At 41.3% G+C, this 27,436-nt stretch overlaps 1 protein-coding gene across 13 annotated transcripts in view; it reads right to left on the bottom strand.

The window, feature by feature from the left end:
- CELF2 (CUGBP Elav-like family member 2) overlaps positions 1 to 27,436 on the bottom strand; it is a 558,220-nt gene that overhangs the window by 313,265 nt on the left and 217,519 nt on the right. For 4 of the 13 annotated variants that reach the window (XM_017886685.1, XM_017886684.1, XM_017886687.1 and 1 more), the window contains exon 1: positions 23,089 to 23,397. The exons of 5 other annotated variants lie outside the window; for them this stretch is intronic. In XM_017886685.1, coding sequence (XP_017742174.1) covers positions 23,089 to 23,141 — 53 coding nt within the window. In that variant the 5' untranslated portion in view covers positions 23,142 to 23,397. Of the gene's footprint in view, positions 1 to 9,522; positions 9,630 to 11,084; positions 11,104 to 23,088; positions 23,398 to 27,436 lie in introns of those variants that run through there. 4 more of the 13 variants (XM_017886677.1, XM_017886676.1, XM_017886686.1 and 1 more) reach the window with 3 other exon arrangements.

Genomic DNA, 27,436 nt, shown 5'->3' with positions numbered 1-27,436 from the left:
AAAAAAGGAAGAAGAAAGGAAAAAATCGTTTCTTTAATGGCTGGGTTTCTGCAAGGGTTGTGATTCCCTTTATGTCAGAACCAGCCTTCATATTGTGTGGCTGATTCTCTTCCCATAAGAAAATCAAAATCTATTTCAGCTGGGGTAGAGAAGGGCTTTTTCAGAAGGATCACGTGGAGCTATTGCTTTCGCGTCACCCCATCCCAGAATGGAAAGGTCTGACCACTAGTTCACAGAGAGAACATGAACTTCATTCTACTTCTCAATCATCACGCAGAAAGGCGAGGGGAAGAAAAAAAATCAGTCTTCATGATGTTGTCCTGGGGACTGTGCATTTTCTGAAAGTTCACTTGGGAGCAATAATGCTTTATGGGTCTTTGCCTGAGATTTCAAAGCATGAAGGTTCTGAAGAAGAAAACATTTACTCTTTGGTTGTAATGAAGTTCCATTAGAGTTGATCCTCCTGGGAAATGCAGGGGAACTTGTGGCCAGTTTTAAAGTGCCAGGAAGCTATAAAATATTTAGGTTATCATTTCTTTCCCAACATTAGTCTGACAGTAACACTGTGGGACAGGTAAGCAGCATATTTTATTGTCCTTATTTTCTAGATGAGGAATCTTGACAAGTCAACTGAGACTTGAAGTAGGCATGGAACAGATTAGAAGGCAGGCCAGGCATTCTCATAAGATGGTGGCAAAGGACGCCCAGCCTTGAAGGACACTCTTCCACTCTGGTGCTGGGAAAGGCCCTGATGCCATGTCCCCAGTGGTTCCATTTTATGACATACAGGGCAAGTCGAACAATCCAAGAGGAAGTTACTCCCATGAAAAATTAAAAGGCACACATAGCCAATGGAATTCAAATGGTCTTTGTAGTAAGAAAAAGTATTTCCTCAATTCCTCCCGAGAGAAAGATAAATTCTGCAACAAGTACTCAACCAAGGGGAAGAAAAAAAAGTACTTGCCTTTCAGTCTCCTTTCCAACACAGGAGAGAGGCCCTTATGTAAGAGGACTCTAAGACACCAGAAGTAAAAACACATTCCCAAGTGCTCTAGGTACCCAGAGGAGGAAGAAACACCGTCGATTTGATGCTGGTGGCAGCTTTTGGACATCAAAGCGTGAAAGAAAAGAGGGAACAAGGAGACAGGAAAACATGAGCTTGTGGTGAAAAGAAAGAAGAATCCCAAATGCACGAGGAGGCAATGTAAGGACGGCTTAATATTAAGAAACTGCTTTGAGACAGAGCTGCCAGCAGCATTCAGCAGCATCCGGGCTTCTCAAATGATTCCTGCGTTCTCCCTCAATCCTGACACCGAGAAAAGATGGCTGGCTGGACAATGGGAGTCACGAGCAAAGATGTTACCAGCATGGACTGAAGTGAGTAATTGCAGTTGGAGGCCTCCTGGTGACAATTTTGAGAAGGCAAACACAGCTGCAGCATAGCCAAATATAGCTGGTCCAGACAAAGACATTCATAAAGTTAATCATTCCGAAACACGCCACCCTTATGCTCAACCCGAAAACTCAACACTCCTCCTATAATGTAGGAAGTCAAAATACAGTTCAATGCGCAGAAACAAGCAGCTGCTCCAGTGGAATTTACAAGTGATGAGCTAGGTATTTGGATACTGCTCTCCTCCCAAGGCTCCAACCCTCAGAACTAAATACCGGACGGATATGGCCCCTTCTCTTGAAACTTAGGAAGCCGCTCAGGAAAAGGATAATAAAACGGGCATTAGAGGAGATTTTTTAAAAAATATACACAAATCAGGAAAACATAAGAAAGGCAACAAGAAAACTTCGGAAAAAGCTGTACTGTTTATGACCACACTGAATCTAGGCCAGGGTACAGAGACTCAGGAGTGAAGAGCAAAACAATGAAGTAAATCCACATTAGTCCTCTACCAAATGCTTTCTGCCTTCATGCTTTTGGGTATCATCTTTCCATTATTCCCCTAAGAGTTTTCAAGGACCAAATGATTTCGACCCTGTTTCACTTGATATCCAATGTCTTCCCCCAAGTTCCAAAGAGAAAACACCTGGGTGTTTGTGTGTGTGTGTGTGTGTGTGTGTGTGCGCACACGCGCGCACGCGGAGAGGGGGATATTTAAGTTGGTTTACACTAATTTACCCCCTTCCAGGCTTGTGAATCTGCTGTAACGTTCACCTTTTTTAAGTGTTCACTTTATGTGCTGGACTCCCACTAGACAATACAAATTTCAAGGACCCCTTTCAGCAGCAACAGGCGGCCATGGGATCATGACATGGATCATATAAAATGGCAGCAGCAGCCAAGAGGCACGAGGTAGGGGGTGTGGTCCGTGGAGGACCATAAGTATCTGTGCAATAAGACAACATCCGCAAAGGCCCAGCTGTCCAGATTTCTCTGTGAAGAGTCCATTTTTCTTCCTACTCTCACTCTGAAAAGACCTCAGGAGTAGCAACATCTCAATTGCCACTGAGAAACAGAAGAAGCGCCCAGATCCAAGGACTCAGCAGTGAGGAGAAAAGAGGCCCTCAAAAGGGAAAGAGTCTCAGCTTTTCACCCAGTAACATGGCAGGATTGCCAGAGTGAGGTTGTCTTCACCCTTCATGGGAGTTAATCCAAAGTTCTGGGAAGGAGAGTCGAAATACAGTCGCGAGACTTTTTTCTAGCAGTATCACTAATTTGCAGTACATCTCTGGTCACAATGTGAAACTTTTCTGAACATAAAATCTTTCAGTTACAATGGTAATAATCCAAAAACACAAGTATCATGACTTTTGTAACCAAAGACCATTTCATGGCAAATATTTTAAGAAAGTGAAGAACTATGCTGTATTAGTCCATTTTCATACTGCTATTAAGAACTGCCTGAGCCTGGGTAATTTATAAAGAAAATAGTTTTAATTGACTCACAGTTCAGCATGGCTGGGGAGACTTCAGGAAACTTACAGTCATGGCAGAAAGGTAAGGTGAAGCAAGGCACCTTCGTCACAAAGTGGCAACAAGGGAAAGCATTGAACAAAGGGGGAAGGGCCCCTTATAAAACCATCAGATCTTGTGAGAACTCACTACCACGAGGACAGCACATGGGAAACCCTGTAATTCAATTACCTTCACCTGCTGTCTCCCTTGACATGTGGGGATTATGGTGACTACAATTCAAGATAAGATCTGGGTGAGGACACAAAGCCTAACCGTATGTCCAATAAGATGACTTTCCAGATATATAGTCACATATATATACATATGCCCCACACACATATTTTAGGCCTACTGACCACATTCAACTAAGTAACAAATTATTTTACTATTTTAGCCTGAAGGACCAACCGATGGTCTTTGTGTCAAATAAATGAGATTCAACTTTCCTGCTACTAGGAGAAAGGAAGACATAATTTGGGGAAAAGGATATAAAATACCACCTTAAAATTTAATGAGTTATAGTCAAACTGTGAACTTTAGAAAAAGCATAAAATCAAGACTTTCAGCATAAAAGCACATGATTTTAGACTTAGTATGTAAATTGAAGTACTTAGGAGTATACTGTTACGGCACCAAAAACAATTTAAGCTGTCCAAAAGCTATGTCAAGATGTCAAACAAATCAGCTGACCTGAATTTCATTCTCCCTGAGTAGTGAGTCACCACCTTCATCTGTGAAAGCAGGAAATCTTCAGTCCTATTGGAGCTTGTAAGTGTCAGACAAAGCAGCCGCGGCGCTGGGGGGACTGGATTTCCATGGTTATGACAGACAGCACCACACAGTCTCACTGAAGAGACAAACTTCTGGGACTTCTTCGTTATTATTATTATTAGAAGAAGAAGAGTCTTGCTCTGTCGCCCACGCTGGAGTGTCATGCTGCGATCTCAGCTCACTGCAACCTCCACCTCCCAGGTTCAGGCGATTCTCCTCCCTCAGCCTCCCAAGTAAGTGGGACTACAGGCATGCGAAACCACAGCAAACTAATTTTTGTATTTTTAGTAGACACAGGTTTTGCCATATTGGCCAGGCTGGTCTCGAACTCCTGACCTCAAGTGATCCGCTTGCCTCGGCCTCCCAACGTGCTGGGATTACAGGTGTGAGCAACCGTGCCTGGCTGACTTCTTTAATTATTGAGATTTAAAATCAAAATATTATATCTAACTCCTACCTTTAAAGCACTATTACTATGAGAGGAATCCTGGTAAATTGGTCAACTACCTAGGTTACTCGTGGGCTGCTGATCTAGACGACACAGACTGTTTAAATGAAGATCTCTTCAGCACACATTTCTTCATTTAAAACCCCACCTTAAGTAAAAGGCCACGTAGCCTGATAGAAAAATACAGAATAATAAAGCCGACCTGATAGTTTAAATACCGCTTAAACTTAATTTACATAAATCTTTAGGAGGAAAAAAAATGGGTCTAATAATTTGCTGGTTAAGTTGGCTCTGAGGCATTCATTCAAATGGAGTAACAAAATGTAACCAAAATCTGAATTTGTACTCATACATCATTTTGAAAGCCACAGGATTACACACTTACTAGCATTACATTTTAAATTATCAGCTGATTTTAAACCATCACTCTTAGTATCTGAATATAACATACAATCTGTAGTTCATAAAAGAGACCGTTCATAAAACTCCAGGTTGGCACAGCAAATGCGTAAATCTCAAATACGCTCACAAGGCATTTCAGCCACATAACTGGAATTGTATTTCTATAAAAACAGTTGGAGTAATCACTTTCTGTCATGATTTAGAACAAATGGGGAGAGTGAAGCTGTTCAAAATCTCCCTCAATGTCTCCCCCTTTCTTTTAAAAGTCCTTTAGGAGTCTAAAGCTCTCACTAAATGAAAAAGACATTCCCAGGAGGAGGAGGTGGTTTCCATCCCTTCACATCTGGATTCAGAGCATGAGGATATTGGATGGAACAATTACACGGTGATGATGCTAAAGGGGAATAATTATTTTACAATTACCTGAGAGCATCACATTTGCTGCTCTAATTAGTTTTGTTTCCCACATAGGTTTTTCCCAGGAATGTGCAGCTCCATTTCTCTTAGGTTTAGCAAGAGATGTTTCTTAAGGAAAAATAAAAATACATTTTCTGCACTGCTACACAAGTAGCACACCACTGATACTGGCTTCATTATATGACTTGGCACCTCCCTGGTGGAGGAAACAGGATGCATGAGAACTTGTAGGTGCTAATGAACTGGAAATCATTAGTAGTTTCCAAACCCTCCCTTCTGTGGTTCTCTAAAACAAACATTACACTGACAAACATCTAACTCTTTGTGATGTCCTAATCTGAAAACAAAAAGCAAAAATGTGACCCTCCCCTGAAGAAACAAAATCTCCCAAACAGTAATATTCTAAAGTGGAAATAAGGACCTATTAAGTTTGGGTAAAAGTGCAGCACTGAACATAAACGACATTGATGACTTATTAATTTTGCTCCTTGAATCATGTTGAAAATATAACATTTTCCATTTAAATGTAAATTAGATACGGAATGCTTATAGTATTGCTTAACATTTATGAGAGTTTGTTTTCATGTTTGTTGGTTTCTACAAAAAAATGCAACAATGACATCATATTCCTGTGATAATCTACATATAAGCCTCAACAATGATCGCTACCCTGATTTTTTTGCCCAAGAGCTGGGTCATATTGCGTGCTGGTTGTGTTACACTCAACTGTATCAGATCACTTTGCATGCCAAACATAACCTGTCTTTTTATGCTAAGTAAACGAGTGTTTAACTTTTAATAAAAGCAAGGAAGGGGTAAAGAGAAATGAAGTTTGGGGATTTATGTAAAAAAGGAAAGGATATTGCAGTCTTTTACCACAGGCCAAATATAGTGTTGTTATAGCTGTTAAGGGAGGAAAAAGAAACAAACACTGAGAGGTGGAAAACACTCTAAATGATCCCATGAAATCTTAATTACTAGGTTCATATCTAAAAATCCCATCACCTTTTTATCTTGTCTTTCAAGGGTCTTGTTTCCCCAGCTCACTGCATCTCATCAACAGATGCCAAAGTTATCTCAACCCAGCAAATTACAATTAAACAGCAAGATTTAACAATTAAAATAATACCTCTGCCCAGATCAAAGATAACATCAGTGTTCTAAAAAGCCAATGTGGGATGAATTCTTCGTCTCGGAAAGCAGCTGATAATATGTGCTGTTAACTGAGCAATCTCAACTGAAAAAAATACTTTAAAAATGTTCCTCAAAGAATCATATGCAAAACCTTTTCTTTAGACTTTTCTTACTTTAATTTCCTTTCATGAGCATCATAGTATCAGGTGATAAATGCCAGTTATCTCCGTATTATTTATCTGTATTTTCTAAATAGACTTTAAATGCCCATGGAGAAGAAAAACAGAACCCCACTGCTTTTGATCTTCATCTTGCTGGAACCTTGTAAACCAAAAAGATTTTTAATTAAAATATATTCTGCTTAGTTAATAGATACATGGAATAACCGAATTAGAATCAAATTAGAAAGTACACAATGATGCTTCACATACATCAATCCCGATCAGGTGACATACTTATTTCTTATGTTCATTCTCACGTGGCAGTTTTGATTTTGATAAAATGCTATGTTATATCCTTTAATTCAGTGTTCTTCTCTGCATCAACCCATGAACATGACACGCCAACCCCATACGTGTTCACTTACTTGAAAACCACGGCTTTGCCATTTACTGCCTATGTGGCAGGGGCAAGCAGGTCACCTCTTTAAGCCTCATCTGTAAAATGTGGGCAATGTCCACCCTGCAGATTAGAGACAGTGTGAATCAACTATCCTGGGGGCACGGCAGGCACTCAACCAACAACTCACATTTCCTTATTTTGCAGGGAGGCAGTCATTACTTCTTGGACTAGTCACACTGCCCCTCTAACAGTTTCTTAATCTATAAAATGAGGTCTGAGGAGATGGTCTCTAAAGCCCTTTTCAGCTTTAACAATGATGTCCTTAGAACCACCCTTCAGTTTAATTATACGCTGACAGGTACTTTGCCAGTTATCCTAACTTGAAAGGACTTAACCAAAAGCTAGTTCATTAAGCTGATGAATTTACAATCAACATAACTTTTCTCATTTTCAATAACGTTACCTACCAACTGTAAAAAAAATTAAGATTTATTTTTAATTTATTGGTAGACTCTTCTCAGTGTCTTATTCTAACACCTAATGTTTTTTAAGCTGTGTTTGTCAGTCTTTCTAACTGTAATTTCTCATTTCTGAGACATCATTTATTAGTTTGTGTTTAAAAATTCAAGACCATTTACAAACCCTAAATGCAAGTATATGGTCATTAAAAAGGCAAATCAAAGGAGGAAACACTCCCCCCTCCATCCTAATCGAAAACCAACTGTCAGTTTAAAATCAAATTTTTAAAGAATCAGTGCCTGTTTTCATTATGCTGTGTTGCTAATATTGTAGATGATATTCTATAGTAACACAAAGACAATGAAACTTTAATAGCCACGATTATTTAAAATGTCCATTTCCATTTCTAGGTTTGATACTGAATGTTTAAAACCCTAAAACTTTTAAGCATATATTGCAGCAATTCTACACCACTGCAGAGCCTTAAATGATCTGGGCTCTTTAAACAGTGGATAGCTCGTGGGGCCATCAAGCGTAATAATTCATCTCAAAAGCTATTTGTTCATCTGCCTTGAGGACTCAAACATATTACATCTTGCAAACTTATCTAATATATTCATGTGGGAAAACGCCATTGAAAATGTTCTACTGCTTTGGAAAAATCAACAGTAGAAAAGCCCCTATGCTTTAAGTTCCTTTTAGGAATAGGCCAATATCTAGCTGACTGCAATTTAGTCCAAATGGCAATATACCACACATGACAACCAGTCCCAAAAACAATACATCCGCGTGGCTAGCTTCTCAACTGCGTGAATATGGCAATAAAACCCACAACTTAGGCGGATTTCAGGCATTTTCAACTTGTCATATTCTCCCACACACACCTCTACCCCCAGGTACAGTATCTAACATGAGTTAATTATCAACGATATATAAAAGCATGCCATAGTGTTCTCAGGGCTATGGAGACACACAATAGCTATTTTGGAAACAAATAATAAAACTATCATTTACAAATCCTTTTTTCTTCCTTTAGTTCAATTAAGCAACAGCTGACAAACGCTGAGAACAATTTGGGTTTGATTCCAAAGGCTATCATTTGGAAATAACTAACATTTGGAAGAGAAGCGAGGTAGAAGTCACGTTAAGAGAGACTCCATGGCTAAGGCACAAGGGCTCAGTTCAGAGCAAATCGCTTGAACAGGCCACATTCATCCACCAAATGAAAAAGAAATTAAATTTTCATAACTCATAATTTAATTGACAAGAAACTGCATCTTTCTGAGGCCATTAACACTTTAAATTCATAGAGAATTCATCAGCTTAGCTATATTATGGTCACTTAAGGAGTAGGTGACCATAAATTCAAAATCACGATTAGGTGAATTCTTCAGTTCAGCCTGGACCCTCCAGCCTCTAGAGGAGAAAACGCATAAAACTTTCACACTAGCTCATGTGCAAACATTTATTACGTGTCTATACAGATATCTATTTTACGATGGGGGACAGGAGAGAGGTCTCTTAAAACAAATGTCGTGGAAATGTTACTAACCATGATTCATATCTCGGAGAAAACTACCAAAAAGGAATATTGAAAAGATGAACCTGATCATGTACAAGCAAGTTAACACCCTTAATATTGACTCAAAAGACAATTTGCATAACAGATTCTATCATCCCCTTCCTCCGCCCTCCCCCCTTTCTTTTGGTTCTTGCAGCTCAAATAATTGGCTATTGCAGAGTTTCTCAAGAATCTCTTAACTCATAACACTTAACATGCTAGAAAAAGAATCTAGCATGGCAGGGGAAAGTTAGTTGCCAGGGAAATGGATCATAAAGCCTGGAATAACCTCAATACTGCAGAGTACCATAAGGTGCCAGAAAGAATATGGATGTTAAGTCCTACAGTGGGTAGAACGGGAAACATTTTACACGCACTCTTACCATAGAAATCCTTTTCCCCCCCACTAGATTAGATTAATTACAGCTTAGATCCGCTATCCAATTTCTCGCCTGATGAGAGAGAATCTAAAATGTCTAAAAAGGACACAGACCTTTTGGTCCGCTCTGGCAATCCTTTCTTTTTAGGTTTCCTTTTCCTAACATGCCTGAAATACAAATAGATCCTGCTGACCCTCCCTGAGCTAATTAAAACTTTCCTATCAAGCCAGCTAAAAATTAGACATACTTTCCTTTCTTCAGGAATCCCAGCTCTCTACTTCTTCCAATAAACGCTCTACCCTAGTTTGACGACATGTAAAACAACCAGAATCACATTAATTATTAAATTACAGACTGCATATCAGACAAACCATGGTTACGTAAAAATTACCTCTAATTTCTGCAATAAAGTACACCTGACTAGTTTCAAGCTTTATAATTATCCCCCCGCCCTTCCTTGTCTCCGCTTCCCCTCTCCCACCTTAGGAAAGGATCTTTGCAAATATCAAGTCAGATGAGCGGGTAATTTGGTAAGAAAGCTCTTTCCCCGGGCCACGAGAGCTCCGTCAGCCCCGCATTTCAAATGACACGAGCGTGCACACTCGCACGCGCGCACCTCGCCCGGACCCCGTGCCCGCTCGCCGGTCCCCGTCACGCCGCGCCCCGCTCAGCCCTCCGGTCCCCCGCCCGCCCCACCGACCCCGGACTCCGCGCCCGGCTAGCCGGTCCCCTACGTCGGACCCAAGGACCCCCGCCCGGACCCGGGCGCTCGCGCCGGCTCACCCCAGCTCGCGGGTCACCCTCGCCCTCAGCCCCGTGGACCCCCGCCCGTTCATCTCACCGCGGGACGGGACGTCACCGCGCCCCGCTGTCACGCCCCGGCCGCGGACCCCGCCGTCCCCCACTCACCCGCGGGGACTCCGGGACGGTCCGCGCCCCGCGCTGGTCCTCACTCGGACTCCGCGACCCCGCCTGTCCTCTCGGACGACCGCGCCCCGCTCGCCCCTCACGGCACCCCTGCGCCCCGCACCCGCGGCGCTGCTCGTCCGCACCGCTCCCCTCCTCCCGCGTCCCCGCCGCTCCTGTCGAAGGCCGAAGGGGCCGGCGGCTCCCGAAGAGGCCAAGTCCCGCGCCCGGGAGCCGCCGGGCGCCGCCCGTCCCTTCGCGCCGCCGACTCTGAGGGGAGGACGTCCCGCTCGCTTTTCCGTGGCCTCTGGGACGCGGGCGGCACTCACATTCTGGTCAGGGAATCGCAGCAGGACGGCTCTCGACCTATCATGTCCGGGAGGAAATCCAGCTTCGAAGGCAGCGAAGTCATCTGTTCGCGGGCCGCACGGCGGCCGGCGCGGCGGGGGGGGCTCTGCCGCTGTCCGATGCGGCCCGCGGGCGGCTGCGAGAATCGGGCAGGTGACAGGTGCGCGCGGCCTCCCCCTGGCGGCCGCCGAGCGGCACTTTTCACAGTTCTCTCCTCTGCTGCGCTCCGCCAATGCCCCTCCGAAATCCAGCGCCGGGGCGGCCGGCTGTCCGAGCGCCAGTGCGGCGGGCGGGGGGGCGGAGCGCTCGCGGGGCGCCGCGCCGCGTGGGAACCCCCGGGCCCGCGGCCCGGCCCAGAGCGCGGCCCCGAACCCGGCCCCGCCCCGCGGGGACCCAGGGGAGGCCGCCGCCGCCGCGCTCACCGCCGGGGCACGGGCAGACTTCTCAGGGTCCCCGGGCCCCGAAGGCAAACCCGCTCCCCGCCTGGCTCTGCTCCCCCGCCCGGGGGTCCCTGGCAAGAGGCCGCCGTGGCCGCTCGCAGTAGGTTTAGGGCCACCCGGGCGCCAAAGCCCGCTCCACTTCCAGACTCAAGCCGCGCTCCCAGAGCCCAGCGGCGGGAGGCGAGCAGCCTGAGGGTTCGCTTCCATGCTCCTCGGTGTGGTGTGCCTGCCCGGGCAGGAGCTAACGGCGATCACCGAAAAGGTATAGGAGGTTTAGGCGAGGTAAAGATCAGATATATGACCCAAGTGACATTTAGGGACTTATCGCAGTGCTCTAAGGAAGACAAACCTGCCTCTGCACGATGGCACTGCCTCTTCTGTCATCTTGCAAACACTAAGAAGTATAAGCGGCTGAAAATAGTCATAAATCACGTTTTCTACACAAACGATAAATCATGAATCTGCCATTTCCTAGTATTTAACACAATAATTAGAAACCAGCTGAGTGAATTCACGAGTGTTAGGTCTGTAATGTAAGGGCCATGAAGCTTAAATACCCACTTAAGATTTGTGACTGATTTACTAACAAGAGTTGAGAAACATGGCCAAACTCTTAAAAATTAAACTCGCCAGCTTCTGTTTTTTTTCTAAGTGATTTGCATAAATTCTGGAAAATTAATTCGTTTCTAAGGTGACATTCTAATTGATCGTTCTCATTGTTTAGTTGATTATTTGGGTAGCAAACTTTTCACAGTGGAGTCAGAAGTATGTAAGACTTCGTGGCATATTTCACATTCTGAATCAACATCATAAATTGCATACGAAAAGTTTAGTTTACCTCTTAGGGAAACCATGACTGGATTTTGTAATGACATCTTCAACTTTAAGGGCAATGTATGTGTCTATACAGCTATATGCTATATACCTAGACAAACATGCATGCACACACACATTATGGTTTTGTTTGAAATATGTAATTTTCAGTCTTTGTTTTTCTAAAAATCACAACTGTACTAGGAAGCTGGGCTTTCTCCTCACAAATTATGCCTGAGGATACCATCACACAAACCAGAGGGGTAAACAACCAAGTCACAAGTAGTTAAATGTATCAGACATGACATAGAGAAAATATGATTTTAATTTTTTCTCACCATTTTCTTGTGTGATGACAGCTAACTAGAGGTTATGAAGGCAAATGGATACTTACAGACCAATTTTAAATCCAGGTTTGATGCATTGAGCAATATAAAGTATCAGACCTGGGATAGTCAATTAAGTCCACATGTGCTTAATGGACTTGGTTGCCTTCTTCAGCTGAACAATATATCTGGCTTTTGACCTTCGATTTCCAAGATCGTTAGATGTAGGGCTAAACTAACCTTAATTTTTTAAATACAACCTTACTGGAGGAACCAGGTCTAGGCTTCTAAGGAACTGAGAAATGGTTGCAATCGAGTGAATTTTTATACTCCCAAAGGGCCAAACTTGACCTCAGACTACTAAGCTACATTTATTCCCCAGCTACTGTTCTGCCTTTGAAATTACAGGATTTTAGTTGGTCTTTCAATTATCTTAATAATTAGCTGGATAAACGAAGACAAACCTTGACAGTTCTTGGTTTTCCATATGTTATTTGCATAAATAATGTATAAATATATATAATGAGCTGACTATATAAATATTATTTTAAGGAGCAGAATTGGCCTCCAAAACAGAAGCAACACACAACTGCATTAATCAAAATGAAAAATATTTTCTAATCAGCCATAGCATAAAGTTCCATATATATCTACATTCTATAAGGTAGAACATGTTTCATTAACATGTACGCTTCTGAAATATTTATTTTCTCTTTAATTGCATGTGAATTAGTTGGAAGAAGCTGTAAGGAAGCCCTCTTACTGACTTAAACCTTCTCAGCAGTTTGTTAAATTCTAGCCTCAAATTCCCTGAGCAATAGTGGATTCAAAGCAGCTTTTAATCATACTATGAGGAGGGTGAAGTAGTATGTAAGTAGGTCATAGAGAGAGAATTCCAAGTGCATAGGTTACTGCCTTATTTAACTACTGTGTAACATAGTTTTCAAAGCACATTTGCTTTTGCAGTTTAAAGATATAAGCAAAACCAGGGTCAAATATAAAAGAAAACTCACTCTACATGGGATACGGTGATGTGAACCGAGGAGAGCTTATGGGGTGTATCTGAGTTTAAATACTTTGGCTGCCAAATACATAAATAATGTAGTGATTGCATAGGCACTTGAGGTAGGTAACAGAGGGAAATAAAATACTCACACACATCACCCCCCATCATAGGTTATTTACAACAGTCTTCCATTTGTAGCTTTCATTTCTAATATCGAGTCGGTTTCCATGATCACAGCACATACACAAAAGCCATTTGTAAAAATACAAATTTCAAAAGCTCTTGAGAAAACAAAACAAGAACACCCAACCAAATACCACCCGATGAAAAGCTTCAATTTCTCATTTCACTGCTTTGGTAGGAAGAAAAAAAAAATCTAAAAACAACTCAACAGGGCCCCTTTTTTAATTTTCATGCAGTAACGAGCCATCAGGTATCATGTTTTGGCAGGTGGAGTTATTTGGCAGACAGCTCTATGGGGTCGCTGTTGAACGCTCAGGTTCAATGAAGCTATTTTATAGCCAAGGATCTTATCGACAGCAGTGGAGGGGACGACGCCATCAGCTGGCCCCACCTGTGGATGTGAACCGGTTGGTGACACTACCCTGTGTTGCCATCACTGGGGACCAGGCTGTCCTGAACAATGAAGTTTCCTCATAGTTTTAACTGCATTGTAGAAAAACCTTGAGCTCTTCTCTCGCCCCATCCCCCTACCTTCCCTAATTGTCTCCTTTTTTTAATCAACTTGCTATTCATTTCCCAAACAAAAGGCAATTCAAGAATTGGAAGCACTTCAAGGGAAAGTTTCTGAATGACCTCATTTTATATGAGGCCTTCCCAGGCAAGGGAAAGCACTGTGCCGTTTCAGCTCCACTTCCCTCTTGGAACCTCATCTCATACAGAGTTTTGTCCACAGGTCATTGTCTGAACACTGAATTATCACTGGCATTAAAGAAAAAAAACAACACTCAATAGAAACAGTGCTAATAAATGCATTTGTACACAGAGTACAAACTGCTTGAATTGGAATACAAACCCTTTTTCTGCCACCTCACTCAATCAATGAACCAGAATACAGTCCCCTGACTAGAGATCTTTCAACATTTTTGTACAAAGTTGCTACTATAATTTAGGGACTGGTACTCGATATATCGTGACCCATGTTTATAACCCAACAGTTAATTTTCTGCTCCTGCAGACAACCCTGTATATCTTGTGACATTTCCATTTTTTATTATTCCTATACAGAGCTTCCCATGGTAGCATCACTTAAAAGACAGTAGCTATCAGCCCTGCAACTACAGAACAAAGATGTACTAGCATTGTTCAGTTAACTCAAAAAGCCACCTTTACTGCAGGATTTCTTTTTCCTTCTCATTTCTGGCTTGTCATGACAAACCAGGATGCAAAACATCTTTCCTCTATCACATTTGCAAATTCAAATTTTATTAGCATAGCTGTTTTAGTTAACAGCAACAGCAAAGAAACAAAAAACAAGTCCAGTGTGCTCACAGCCATTTGGAGCAAGCAATACAGGCCCTGTGAGGGGATTTCCCACCATTGCCAGGCAATACATTTGAAATCCACATGAATTTTAAGTACCTGAGAGAGTATCTGACTTTGCGACCATGTGTTTGTTCTTGGCTTACTGCAGTTTCATTAGCAACTTGCAAAAATAAACATTTTTTTAATGTGTTAACAAAAACCCCAAACATATCCTTAAGTGATATATTGTAAGCCTATCTCTTCTTGGTTCCATAATGATATCACTTAAACAATAAATATTTATATCGCCAATTATAAGTTTTAAATGATCACTTATTTTCGCTCTATCTTGATAACTTCTGGAACGGTGACATTATCACATTTCTAAGGTGATTTAAGTAAAAGTAAATGCCAATAAAGATGAAATCGTTCTTAAGCTCATTTTACATTTTTTCAGGGAATAGTAAGTAGTCACCGTTGCTTGAGAATAGCTTCTACTGGTTTCTATTTATTTTTATTTTTTGCAATCTTGTGTTTTCTGAGGCTGTTTTCATAGAGCCAAAATACATCATGGTGAATTTATCTCCCTTGTGAAGGGGCCTTCAAGCTGAAGACGTTTCCTTGGATACATACCTTCTCACTCGCAAAGGAGGGACCCCGCTAGCGTGTTCTGCAGCTTCCAATCCAAGGGAATGAAATGTTAGCACTGTGGATCTCTCGCACCCAGAGCCCAACCATCTCATCACTTCCCTCTCTAACTTGCCCTTTCCTTTTTCTCCTTTCTCCATTGTACCAAGCTTGCAGGCCTTTTTCTTTCTTTCTTTCTTTCTTAGCTTTCTCTTTCTCCCTTTTCTCCTCCTCTCTCTCAAATGGGAGCCAGACAATGGCAGAAACTTCCTCTCCAGCTGCGTGTCTGAGAAGGTAGGTGGCTACCAAAGTGAAGAGAGGAGCCTTGGGTAGCTCGTCTGCCAGAGAAATCACATTTGACTTGCCTTGACCAAGGTTGATTTCTGAACTAGGAACAGCTGTCTTCGCAGTGAGCACTGGGATTCCTTTCCAGACATTACCAGGAAGAGGAGGGGGGAGGATGGAAGACTGTCCACTGTGAAGGGAGTCAATAGGATGTGAAAATTGGGAAGGAGACGTCTGGGGAAGGGGTGGGCAGAAGAAAAAGGCTTCCTTGTCTAGCACTGTGATTTGCACATGGCAGGCACTCAGAGAGAGAGAAAAAAAAATCCTTTGAAGAAATGTCCCAGTGCCCTCTTGAAGATGCCGAGATTTGTCAAACTATACCAAGTGCCCTTATCTGGTGCCAGCCTGGCGGTAGGAACAAAATTTACACTTATCAGAATGAGGTTTTCATTCCTTCCCAGTCTGCCCCTCACCACCCCCACCCCGACAACATGTTTTCCCCAATTGGCCAGAAGTTCTTATCTTACTGTCAAATGGTGTTAAATTTTAGAAAAAGGAGAAATTACTGCTTGACAAACTACAACAGCTGAACAGCAACAGCTGGGAGGACACAGTTGCGGGCGTAACATTCGGTCCCAGAGAAGGCAGCAACAGGTGGGGTGAAAGGAAGAGAAATGGACGTGGTAAGCTTGAGGGTGGGGTTGTCTGAGACGGATCTTGGCAGGAATCAAATTCTCTACTTCAGAGGGAATCTCTCTGGGCATGACAGCCCCATGTGCCTGAATGTCTGTCCTTTTTCTGAACAAATACATCTTGAAAAAAGAGTGAGGATTAAGAGAGCCAAAGCTTTGGTTTCTGTTAAAATGAAGCACATGAATCTACTTGACTCACTATGGTAACTGATCCCTCCCTAAGAGCTCATGGTCACTGGGATGAGAAGATATCTGATCCAGTACATGCAGACCAGAATCTTCGGGGCAAGTGTTACTTTCAGACTGAGTGAAGACATTGTGAGGCTTAAGAACCAGACCTGTTGGATTCAGCATTTCATTCTGTCAAAGAGTTGACTGACACCGGGAATGAGTCATTTAATTTTCCGATTCATCAGCTAGACCTTTCTCTTAAGTGTGGTCATTCCGTACTTCCTAATAGAGATGAATGGCTGAAAAATCAAAGCCTACCGTGATCCTCAGATAAGAAGTACAATGTGTTAACCTAATTATCACTACAGCAATTATATAACCAAGCTATTAAAGTGACATGTAGGTTGAAAATACATTAAGGTTTTGAGCACAGGAAATTTATTTTTTTTCCCATAATATGGTTCAAATCTCCAGCCATTTTTAGCCAAGGATAGAGGTTTTTGAAAATCCCAAATGACTTTCTATTTAACTTTGCTTTTGATGCTAATTCCCATGAAGTCCATTAGGGGAATTTTTTTTTCTTTCTCTTAAAAGAACTACCCAAAACCTTCAGGAAAAAGTGGTATGGCTATCTAGTCAAGCTGAGTGGAGTATGTTCTATCTTGTCCTACCACTATCGCTGAATACAAAGTGTCATGTGACCTAATCACTTCACCTCTCAATTTCCTCTGTATATGAATTTACATATTTGTATACAAATATTTAAATAGCTACGTATTTGCCCTGTTTCATAGGAATAGGGCAGGTAAGAGAAGAGGAGAGATGTAAATGACTTTAGGGTCTGAGGAAGAAAGGGGATGAAGCTAAGGATTGTATTTTGCTGTCTTTAATAGTAAAAAGGAATTCAGGGTGTCCTAATGACATCTTCCCTCTCCCCCTCACCCACCTCCATCTGCCCATCTTTCAGGGCCCAACTCAACTCCCCTGTCTCTGCGTTGCGCCACTTGATCCCTCCTCATCCACTGTCTACGCTTTCTTCTGTGAGTGTTGTGAGCTGCTTGAGGCCCCAGATGATGTCTTTCATTGAGCACAATGTATGTTTATTGCTTGATTGGTTTTCATTGCAGTGTGACCTATTTTGGTCCCCTAGAAGCATAAAAATTCACTTTTAAATTTCATAATGCTTTAAAATTGTCTATTGTTCCTTCCAATATCTGTTCCCGTTATACAGATTCAAGCCTAAGAGAAGTGAGGCATGGGATGCTTTAATTCAAAGACCTCCTCAACTGTAAGGTGAACAAATGAGGGTATAGAAGAGACAGTTGTTAGAATCTACATTGCTACTTTCAAAAATGTTTCCTTCCTTACTTGCTAGATGCTTTCTGCATTAGCACCATGCTCCATTTCTTCAGTCCTATGCCATTCCCAAAATTGGCACTGGAAGGTAAGTTTAAAAAAGCTGTAATTTAGGAAGGGCTGAGCAGCTGAAACTATAAACAGTGACCAGGGATTTGACCTCAGATCCTACGTGACGGTTCCTCGCTGAATTGTACAACTTCCCCACTAGTTAAAGCCAGGAGACACAAATCAACGTCTACAGTGGAACCACAGCACCAGAGAAAGAAATGTCTTTAACATGTCAACTATTAAATAGTTATACTGTCAAGGTGGCTCATGTGAGGTGTTTGGCTGAATACAGAGTCACAGTTCCTCCCACTGTGTCTATGGGTCTGTTCCTTTACCTCTCTCTCGGGCTCAGTTTTTCCATCTTTGAAATGGGAATAACAACTACCATTAACTCTTGTATATCTGAGGATTAAATTGTACAAGATAAAAGTAACCAGTTAGTGTAGTGCCAGGTATACAGTAGATTGTTAATAAATTTCATTTTTACTCCTTATTTCTATTATAACACCCCCACCCCTATCTTTGTTAAAACCTACAATGGGCAGTTGGAAAGGAAGAGAGAAAGCCAATCCTGATTCGATTGTTCTTTTAGCACTGAGGTTTTCACTGATACTTCTAAGGCCTGTAGCCAGACCCAGAGGGAAGAGGGAGGTTATCGTTTCTGGAGAGCAGGCACCAAACATCCTGAGGCTTGGAATGAGGTCTCCATTCCTTTTTATCAAATCGGTTTTCAAAAACAAGGTCAACATGAGTTTTCATTTACAGACATGATACCTTAAAGGCATCTCCGAATGAGCAGGTCAGCCTTCTCATCGAGCCCAGAGGAGAGCTGGACTCTCAGCCCAGGTTGTTCACAAAGCAAGGCATGAGCAACATTGCAGGGCCTGTTGTCCTGGTGGAACTGAGATGGACAGCCCTACCGGAAGGATGAAAAGCAACTCATCAATTTCCACATAAAGGCACAACTGTGCCCAAGCTAGTCAGTTCATAGACCTGCTAGAAGCCCGTGATGCTGCCAGTAAGCTTCAACACCGAGTTTTCTACTGATTGCAGCTGCAGGCCTTCTGAAGAAGGGGATGAAAACAGCCATGCATATCGAAGGTGTATCAGCATCATAACTTGAAACCTCAAGCTCTTCCTTTCCATGACAACCAACTTTGTGGAACTAAATAGTCTTGCAGGGAAACTCTAGTTTTTATCTTTTTCTGAGGACATGCTGCCAATCCTGCTCCCTAAACTCTAGTGATGCATCACGATCCTGAACAGCCAATCATGGGCGGGTCAACCTGGAATGGGCTAACGTAGCAGGAGTTCAATCTGCCCTCGTAATACATGTCACTGAGGGCTGGTGTCACCCTCTCTCCACAGATGCCGTTTCCTATTAACTTTGATGGTCTTGACATACAAGAAAATGTGCCTGATCGGTCACACAGAAGAAAGCTGTGTGTGTGTGCGGGCGGGGGGGTGGGGGTGGGGTGGAGATAAACACACCTGTACATGATAATTGCTGACGACATTCCATGAAGCAGAATGGTGTGTTTGGGAACAAAGTGTACCTCATCGAAAATCAGGGTTAACCAGCAACATCTCTGAGTTGAATGGAGGTTCCGACACATACACACACACACACACACACACACACGCACACACACACACACACACACAACTTCCATCTTAGTCCGATCTCTATGAATTGGTGCCATTTAATCAGAAAGGTGCTTCAGCTCTAGGACACTTCATTTCAATTCTGAATGGGCTACACCATTAAAACCTCACGCATCCTGTCCCTCCTTGGACACTCTCTTTCCAATGTCAGCCAAGTCAAATGCCACAAATTTTAATCCTCTCCAAACCATTGCCTCGTCTTTCCTACCAAACAAAAGTCACTGTTAGTTCAGAAAAAGACTCCTATATCGAGTAACAATTACAGAAGCAATCAATAGTTTTATGAATCAGGAATTCTCCCCACCCCAGATTCCCCAGGAATTATCAAAATATGCAAAGAAATTCAGTGAGGGCTAATAAAGGTGACCCAAAAAGGCATTATTGCCACTGAATGGACTTGTGATCCTTACTGTTCCAGGAAGTACAGATCAATTCCATGAAGAAGATGATGCCACAAAACAAACTGCATTCTGTTAACGACTGTTACAGAAATCTCTATACAAAGAAATCTAAGTGGGATATTTCTAATACCCACTAATTACTCACTACCATGATGACAAAATCAAGGTATGCTTTTCGTCTATGAATTCTGACACCTTAAATACAGAATGATCATCACCACATAGCACTCTTCCTTGTGCATTTTACTTTCTTTCCATCAATCTGCGTGTTTCCATGGCTGTGCTCAATGAACTTTTTTCAGCCACGTTTTCACCTAATTAACCCCCCTGATTACAATAATTAGTATTGATTCACTCTTTGAATGACTTCCTCAGTCTTCTAGCACAATCTGCATTTGCTACAAAGTTCTAGATATGAATATTAATCAAATGCTCGCATTTGTTTTTCAACCCCAAAAGGAGATTTTTGCAACTGTATACCCTCTTATTTTAAAAAAGCAAAACTGTCTGGTTTCATTTTAACAAATCAAGGAATATTCATACACAGGGGTTAGAGATCTCAGTACACATCTATATGAATATTCCCAAAGCTCATGCAGAAGGGCTTAGGGTGCAATATTTACTTTCTATGGAAAGAAGTCATTTTCCCAGTTCGAATCTTTTGCTATTCATTTTTCTGCATGTCTGGGCTTAGAATTAAATTTTCCTTCAACATTTGTTGAAGTCACTACCTTGGGAATTATTACATGTAGAGGCTTATGGAAGGATACAGATTACGTATCCCTTTCCTGTTGTGGAAATAGATGTAGACAAGTTTGCCAGCTTCGGGCAACCTCACACCATCCCCATCAGGTGAAAGGAAAAGACATACATATGTCGGATGCTGGAATGGGGGCAGCCTCCAAATTCTGGGAGCTGGTAATAATCCAGCCACCGGAAAAGCAAACAAAGTGAGAAGAAAGTTCCCTCATTCCTGGACCTAACTGTGACTACCCAGGAATTACAGTGACTAGATCACAGACAAATAATTGGTAATTTAGTCAAAAATTCAACGTGGGGGTTTCCAAGTCGTTTCTTTAAGCAGGCCACAGACAAGCAGCTAGGGAGCACAGAAGGCTACTTGCTTCCCAACCCACACAAAATTGACTTGCAACCTTTGTTTTGGATTAAACATTTCCCATGGAAGCAGAATCTGAGTGTGCCATAAACAGTGTGCCAGCTTCAGATATAAAGCTTCACCAATTACCTTTTATGAGCTTATCTTGAAAACAGTTATTGGTATACTTGATGGAATGAGCAGTTCGAATCTCATTGCAAGTAAGACAACATCACAAGCATGCATTTAAAATCTACTCTATTCACAACCGATAACTTAAAAAATATTATTATGCTGCACATACATTTTGAGTGTCCCTACTCTGAAAATATTGTCCATAGAAAAATCTCTACTTCAGAAGGCAATTCTATTTATCCGGTAACATTTATTTTAATAATTCTGTATTAAAATTTTTTTAAAACATTTCAACTTCAATTGAAAAGATTGAAATTCATGTCCCAATTTAAAAAATAGCTCATGTTTATAACTGTTTTCCTAAGTTAATACATTCTTGTTTCTTATTTACATGAGAACATCCACTAATTTAAAACCAAAATATAATCCAATAGGGAATATTTACAGGGAATATTTACAACTAAGGTTTAAAAAATTACCCTTTAAAATGATTTCCCCTCTGTTTTTTAAAATGAGGTCCTTAAACTCTCTCCATAAATGTACTAATATATTCTGATATATTGCTGTGGCACAAACAACTAATTAAGCAACACATTAGAATGTTAGATAAGATATATTCTTCATAGAAGTCAACCTTAGTAAAATGATTTTCATGTAAGTCAATTATAATTCACTACTGTAGGGTCAATTCTTTTATTTCTTATGTGGCAATATAAATGGTTTCATTATTTGAGAAGTTTGAAACAGATTTTTCCATTTTCTCTGTCGAAAGCTTCACTGTTCTTACCTTAGAAACCAATGCTTATCTGGTAAAATGAAAGATATTTGAAGATGTGAGAAATGTTTGCCCTGCATAAAAAGGCATTTTATGAGGACATAAGCGTAAATCAAAAATCAATATATTCCACAGAGACCTTGAACTTCACAACTTAATAGGCCATGTAATAATAGTTTGTGACCAAAATTGTAAGGGCAAAAGTTCTCACTTGTCCTTGAATGTCTAAATTGTTTATGTACATAGATGCCAAAGGGAGAAGCAGAGACTAAAAATTGTAATTTACGTAAACATCAAAAATATTCCTCTTCACTCTTTTCATGCTATGTTTCATAAGTTCACCAAATGAGCAAATTAAAAATCCCCAAGCTTTAAATACCATAGAGGCAGGTCTGATCACAAGGCATTTGCCAGACTGATAATGGTATTACAAGCATTCTCAATCAATAAGTTTTCTTTCAGTAGTTAACAGAGAGGTAAGCAATAAATCTCTAACTTAATCCAACCAACATAGCGGTAGAATGCAAAAAGCTCTATGAACGGTAGATACTAAATTTTTTAAAAGCACAAAACCACAAACAAGCAGTTGCAAAAGCTCTTCATTCTGATAGTCTATACAAACAAGATTATAGGAGATAAAAAGGGTGTTGAAAAAGAAAAAAATAAAGCCCCAGACATGCATTAAGCTAGTTTGACAGCTCCATTGTTCAACCGGTCCCATTGTCAGACCCAAAGATGTATTCAGTGCTACAATGTCTGCTAGCAAATAAACAAAAGACTACATTTTTCAAAGCAGGACGCCAATTCTATCATAATTCTCCCTCTGCTTCCCAAAAGGTCAGTGGTGCCTCCTTCCTGGTATGTGAGAGAACCCCCAACACAGAGGCAGGAAACAAATATTTGCTTTCAATACATGGGGACCCAGGACGCCATGCATGAAAGAGGTCTCCAAACGGGTACACATTTTGGCAAACAGGATAAAGTGATCCAAACCTGGTAACACAGGAGGACTATTTAGGTAGGCTAAGTCCAGATTAGAGCGGTATTTGGAACACAAGTCTAATATGGAGTCTCCTCAGCTCCTTTTTCGGTGATTATTCCATGCAGAGTGCATAAAAATGAAAGAGGCTTAGACATTGCAAAGGAAAAGATGAACCAAGAGCCAGATTCAGAGCCCTTAAAATTATCCACTGGCCACTCACAAATAGCAGTGAGCAAATACAAGATATGCTTTCAAAAGGCAACTAGCACAAATAGAACTCACGGCAGTCCTCCGCCTTTCTCTCGCTGGCTCTCTCTTTCTCCCAATCTCTGGGTCTCGATTTCATCTCCCTCTCTCTCTTTAGATTCTTTTCCCCCCCTTCTCTTCTAAGGTAAGGAAGCTACTTGATTCAGAGCATAATTATTGTCTCAGCCAGCTCTAGAAACTAGAAAAGCGTGCATTAAAAACAAAGGACACAACAACATACCTTAAAAGCAGCTCTTCATTTCTCATAGTAACAGCGGATTTGGGACAGCGCATGCTTCTATACTGATAGTCTCAACAAAAGCCAGTTCAGAAGTACGCTCAAACATCAATGCCACAGTCGCTGCTCACTAACGCGCCCTCTCCTCCCTCTCTCTCTCTCTCCCTCTCTCTCTCTCTCTCTTCCCACTCTCTTCCCTAGTCAAATGCTGAATAGTAGAGCAAAGGGGCTCCTGCCGATTCACTAAGTAGAAATAATCCTCTCTGACAAGTTATGTTGTCTATGCATATTATTACACTAATACACTGTGCTGCCTATAGGGGTCTTGTCTGCATTCACTCAAGCCTGGCTGGTGTTAGTTCTCCTAGTTACCATCTTTAAAACTGGAAAAAAAACAAAACAAAACAAAAAAACCAAGGAACTCATTTACCTTTTTCTTATACATTTAATAGCAAAATCAATTTCCCAGTTGCCTTTTGCTATCAAAACTACAAGCAAGCATCGCAGATGACTAACCACCGATTGGGACGGGTCAGTGTGCTAAAAAGGATTTCTGCCTCTCTTTCCTGGGATACTGCATTCACAGTTGGATTCATCTGCTCCTCTTGTCTTGTCCTCAGGAAGAGTGACAAGGTTAAGACCCTTAGCCCCACCCTGGGTCATAGATGCATAGGATAGAGATCGAGGATCTGGAAATATTTTAACTCCGTGCACACCAGCGTTCTCATAAATCAGAGCGTCATTCACCTGGAGGAGGGTATCTAAAGGAGGCAGGCAATGCAAAGATTGTTTGGTGGCACTGGAGTCTTCATCAACACAGGAGCATCATCTGCAAAAGACCAATGAGTTGCTCTTTTCTAAAATAAGAAAAATCTGCTTCCCTACCGGGCTTCGCATGTACAGTTAAGCAGGGAAATACACATTGTACTTCTGTTTACTGGAATTAGAAAAATTCTATGCAGATTAGCCAAGTAAAATAACAAGTTAAACACATACACACACACACAGGAAAGAAGAGATGCTAAGGACTGAGCAATCCGTCATCAAAAGTGCAAGCTAAGGCACTGTTCCAGGAGGTGTGTGCTGACCTGAAGCCAAGAATGCGCTCAGCTTGGATGGAACAGCATAGAACAGCCTCAAACAGACGTGGGTCACTGAATCCTGGTCCCACTCCCATTCTCCATCAGTACCAACATGCACCTCAGTATAATCTGGACTCCAAGCATCAGTGGGGAGAATAATAGAGGAGGAAAGTAATGGTGGACTCTGTTCCCCACCTATTTGAAGATCTGGAACACACTCCAATTTCTTGCTAGGTCTCTGACCTCTGAACTTGGTCTTGATCCACAGCTAGAAAAATGAACATGTTCTCTGGGCAGGGGGAGACGAAGGCTTTTAAGTCTCCACTGCACAGCAATCTTGCATGATGTATCGGCTGGACTATGGCAAGTAAGCGAAGGATAGCACTCACCATCCCTATTTCTAGAGGGCAACAAGAAGGCGTGATGAGTCACTTTACAAAAATCAGATCATGAAATGAGAGCCTTGTCCCTAAAACAACCCCATTTTTTTTGTACATATTCTTGCTTCATTCTAACATATGAAAGTTACAGTGAATATATAAAAATGAACAACCTTGCCAGCGAATGATATCATATAAAATCTAAGATGTTCTTTTGAAGTAAGAAAAGCATCATGTAAATGAGCCTGGAACCAGAGAGATCTTAGGGAGAAAGAGTTTGAGCCCATTTGCCTTGTGACTTGTGCTCGTCACTGGGGCAGAAGTCTCTTCACCCCTCTGTGACTCTCTTTACTCCAGCGGTTAAATGGGGGCAACAAATGCTAATTTATTTTAAAGCATGTGAAGAGCCTGTAGTGAAACTGGGTGTCCAAATATTAATAAAAGTGGGATAACCGGACTGATACCAGCCACGGGTTTTGTCCATTAGAGAAAAATAAAAACATACTGCTCAGACATGAAGCCCTTTTCTGCATATTTCCATACAGTTTCTAATCAGGGCTAAACTATGAGGCAAGCACTAACACACAACAGTAATGCAGTTGCTTATCCAAAGGTAAATTCTTAGCATTGGAAGCCCATGTTGTAATATATGGGGCTGTTCCTACAGTGAAATAAATTGTGGATCCATGGTAGTAAGGACTGGAACTGGACCAAGCCATTCAATATTTTGTACTCTCTCCACTTCGTTTTTAGTCTACGGATGTAAATAATGAGAACGCTATTGAGGTAGAGTTGAGTACCTGTCTAAATGCCACTAAGATGACAGATTGAGGGCTTTACATCCACCATGTGCTAAACCTGGGTTATAAAGATGAGTACATAGGAAGAAAGGATGTGGTTTATACCATGTACATAGTGTATGTATCTTTGGCCTCCCCAACTCCACATTAAATTAATCTTTGCACTTCGTAACGCACCCAATAGAATATTTTTCCCTTATCTGGTAATTAATACATATTTGTTAAATAAAGGAATGAATTTATTTTAACCACTGGGAATGTGAGGAGAGAACTATTTTATTTTCAAAAAATTTTAAATGCCATTTCTTTCTTTTTTTTTTTTTATTATACTTTAAGTTCTAGGGTACATGTGCATAACGTGCAGGTTTGTTACATATGCATACTTATTCTTTAACAAATATGTGAAAAAAAATAACCTTGATATTTTGTATTCTAATTCAGGCACTGGTCAGCATAGATGACTACACTGAGATATTCCTTTCATGCTATTGTGTCTTACATTTCAAGACCTTTTCACATTTAGCAGTTCATTTAATCCCCACGACAACATGGTGGGCAGGCAGAGCTGGTTCCTTAACCCTCTTAGTTGCAGAAATTCAAGTGTAGGAAGTGACTGGAGTGACTTACCCAGAGAAGATGCAATAATGACAGAGCTTAGGAGCTCATTCTACCAACTGCTGGGCCTGCGCCTTTCTAGAGCACCACACGCAACTCAGTGCCCCCACTGTGCACAGAGATTCAAATATGCACCCCAGCAAAGCAGAGTTTTTAAGGAGTGCTTAGTGTAATGAATCTTACACTTTCCTAATGTGATAGTAATAACCTTAGAGGATAGTGATATGGTTTGGCTTTGTGTCCTCACCCAAATTTCATCTTGAATTGTAGCTCCCAAAATTCCCACGTGTTGTAGGAGGGACCCGGTGGGAGATAGCTGAATCATGCGGGCGGTTTCCTCCATACGGTTCTCGTGGTAGTGAATAAGTCTTATGGGATCTGTTGGTTTTATAAGGGAGTTCCTCTTTCACTTGGCTCTCATTTTCTCTCTTGCCTGTTGCCATGTAAGATGTGACTTTTGCCTTCTGCCATGATTGTGAGTCCTGCTCATCCATGTGGAACTGTGAGTCCATTAAACCTCTTTTTCTTTATAAATTCCCCAGTCTTGGGTATGTCTGTATCAGCAGTGTGAAAATGGACTAATACAGATAGATAGTAAGTTAATGAAAAATTGCGTAAGAGGTTCTGACTTGGATACTAGTATCAAAGCAATTCCTTTCAAACTTTACTCCAAATGAAGGCTGAGTTAAGCCTAGACAGACGAACAACTTTTGGGGCAAATTATTCATATTTTTTGAGATCATCTGCAGTAGGAGCCAATTTTTAACAATCCTGATTATTACTATATTTGGCTGGTAGGGAATTTTTTTTCCAAAAAAAAAAAAAAAAAAAAAAAAAAAAGAATTAACAAATCAGCTAGGTGTGGTGGTACATGCCTGTAGTCCTAGCTACTTAGGAGCTGATGTGGGAGGGGTTGTGTGAGATAAAGAGTTCTAGGCTGCAGTGAGCTAGGAAGGTGCCACTGCACTCCTGCCTGGGTGACAGAGCAAGAAAAACCCTGTATCTTAGAAAAAAACAACAACAACAAAAACAAACAAAACCTTTGGGCATCTTCCATCTTCTGAAACTGAGTTTTCTAGACTTTTGTAAATGTTATAAGAACTTATGCTTCATTTATTTATTTTTTAATATGCCCCATCCCTCATGCAGCATCTAGACTTAGGCTTTTATTGGATGAAATGGTCTTACATAATGTAAACAAAGTTGGAATTAAATTTTAAAAAAAAGCTACCCTGATCTGATCAGCATACGTTATATATCAAAACATTACTACGTATCCCGTGAATATGTACAATTATTTTTCAATTAGAAAAACAAGTAAAATAAATACTTTAAAAATATGTGCCCAGCCTTGACTGCTATTATAGTTATAAATATTACCTAGGTAGATAATAAAAGAATATATGCCCAAGTGGAATCTGAAAGTGGGAGACAATCCTCAACATGGACAAAGCAGAGGAAAAAAAAAAAAAAA

This window comes from Rhinopithecus bieti, unplaced genomic scaffold (assembly GCF_001698545.2).
Source record: "Rhinopithecus bieti isolate Rb0 unplaced genomic scaffold, ASM169854v2 scaffold_13900, whole genome shotgun sequence".
NCBI lineage: Eukaryota > Metazoa > Chordata > Mammalia > Primates > Cercopithecidae > Rhinopithecus > Rhinopithecus bieti.
The sequence above is the reverse complement of the archived record's forward strand: the minus strand, read 5'-3'. Positions and strand labels throughout refer to the sequence as shown.